The following is an 841-nucleotide window of genomic DNA, read 5'->3' as shown; positions in this document are numbered from 1 at the left end:
GGTTGTTTGTAGGCTCCAGACTCACTTTCCTACTCTCTCCCTCTAGTCTCTGCACTGCCCAGCTTACAGCTCCTCCCACGCTGCATCTGGGTGCGTTTTCCTGCCTCACTGGCCCTTCTCATGCCAACCAAGCTGTGGAATAGCAGCAGGGATCAGGACTGAGCCACTTGAATGGTGTGTTGCTTCTCTGTTACCTGAGAGCAGCCTCAGCCGTTCTCACAGAAGTGGTTCTGTCACACATTCTCGTGACAGCAGTTCTGCCCCTTTACAGCAACTCATCCCTTGCCTTTCAAAGCCTAATAAGACCTTCACATTTGGTTGCCAAGGGGACAACCTTTAGACCCGTATTTTAAAGACCTGTGACTTCTAGGTTTGCTTTCAGCATGATGTTTTAACAGTAAAGCTCATGACAGCAGTTCTGCCCCTTTACAGCAACTCATCCCTTGCCTTTCAAAGCCTAATAAGACCTTCACATTTGGTTGCCAAGGGGACAACCTTTAGACCCGTATTTTAAAGACCTGTGACTTCTAGGTTTGCTTTCAGCATGATGTTTTAACAGTAAAGGATGACATCTAGGGACCTGATTGCAGCAGACCAGCGCCACCCTGCAGCAGAGCAGCAATGAAGGGTTAGTTAGGCAATCCAGAGATGAGAGGAGACAGCATGATTCTCTAGGAGAAACTCCTAACACATGGGACCAGACGTAGTCTCTAACCTTCCCTGGGCACAGAAACAGTCCTGGAAACAACCCTTTACAGAGCAGAGCGTGTCTGCTTACACTTACAGCACTGGGGTGGGCACACACAGAGCAAGGTTCCGGCTGAGCTCCTTACATTGCTCT

The 841-nt window shown here is 49.2% G+C and overlaps 1 protein-coding gene across 1 annotated transcript in view; it reads left to right on the top strand.

Annotated features, from left to right (window-relative positions):
- TREM1 (triggering receptor expressed on myeloid cells 1) overlaps positions 1–841 on the top strand; it is a 5255-nt gene that overhangs the window by 2589 nt on the left and 1825 nt on the right. The window contains exon 5 of the mRNA XM_010137095.1: positions 47–90. Within this exon, the coding sequence (XP_010135397.1) occupies positions 47–90 (44 nt within the window). The remainder of the gene's footprint in view (positions 1–46; positions 91–841) is intronic.

Source organism: Buceros rhinoceros, unplaced genomic scaffold (genome assembly GCF_000710305.1).
Source record: "Buceros rhinoceros silvestris isolate BGI_N320 unplaced genomic scaffold, ASM71030v1 scaffold13150, whole genome shotgun sequence".
Taxonomy (NCBI): Eukaryota; Metazoa; Chordata; class Aves; order Bucerotiformes; family Bucerotidae; genus Buceros; species Buceros rhinoceros.
Note: the sequence above shows the minus strand (reverse complement) of the source record. Positions and strands in the feature narration are given on the sequence as shown.